This window comes from Camelina sativa, unplaced genomic scaffold (genome assembly GCF_000633955.1).
Source record: "Camelina sativa cultivar DH55 unplaced genomic scaffold, Cs unpScaffold20378, whole genome shotgun sequence".
NCBI classification, from domain to species: Eukaryota; Viridiplantae; Streptophyta; class Magnoliopsida; order Brassicales; family Brassicaceae; genus Camelina; species Camelina sativa.
The window spans coordinates 1-279 of record NW_010941374.1 but is presented as its reverse complement, the minus strand read 5'-3'; the positions used below and the strand labels follow the sequence as shown (position 1 = coordinate 279).

Genomic DNA, 279 nt, shown 5'->3' with positions numbered 1-279 from the left:
TCTTGACAACAACAAGAACAACGTCGTCAAAACCATAGCTCGATGGTGTCTTCTTTTACAAGCCATCATGATGATCTCTTCTAACGCCTTGGTTCTTGAAGGACCCGGCTACGTAAACATGAACATAACAATTCGTAACGCAATGAAAGGATTAAACCGCCCGGAGATCGTCTATCGATGCCAGTCTAAACACAAAGACTACGGTTGGCATCGAGCTTCAAAGCCAGGAGCCCAATTTTCAATACCAATCATCCTCATAAATGGCGAAAGCAAAATACC

At 43.4% G+C, this 279-nt stretch overlaps 1 protein-coding gene across 1 annotated transcript; it reads left to right on the top strand.

Moving 5' to 3' along the window:
• Nucleotides 1-4: 4 nt before the first annotated feature.
• On the top strand, nucleotides 5-271 carry LOC104775588 (the record flags this gene model as incomplete). The annotated part of the gene is made up of 1 exon (XM_010499564.1): nucleotides 5-271. A coding segment is annotated over one exon (267 nt), but the record flags the coding sequence as incomplete, so codon positions are not given.
• Between the last annotated feature and the right edge of the window lie 8 nt (nucleotides 272-279).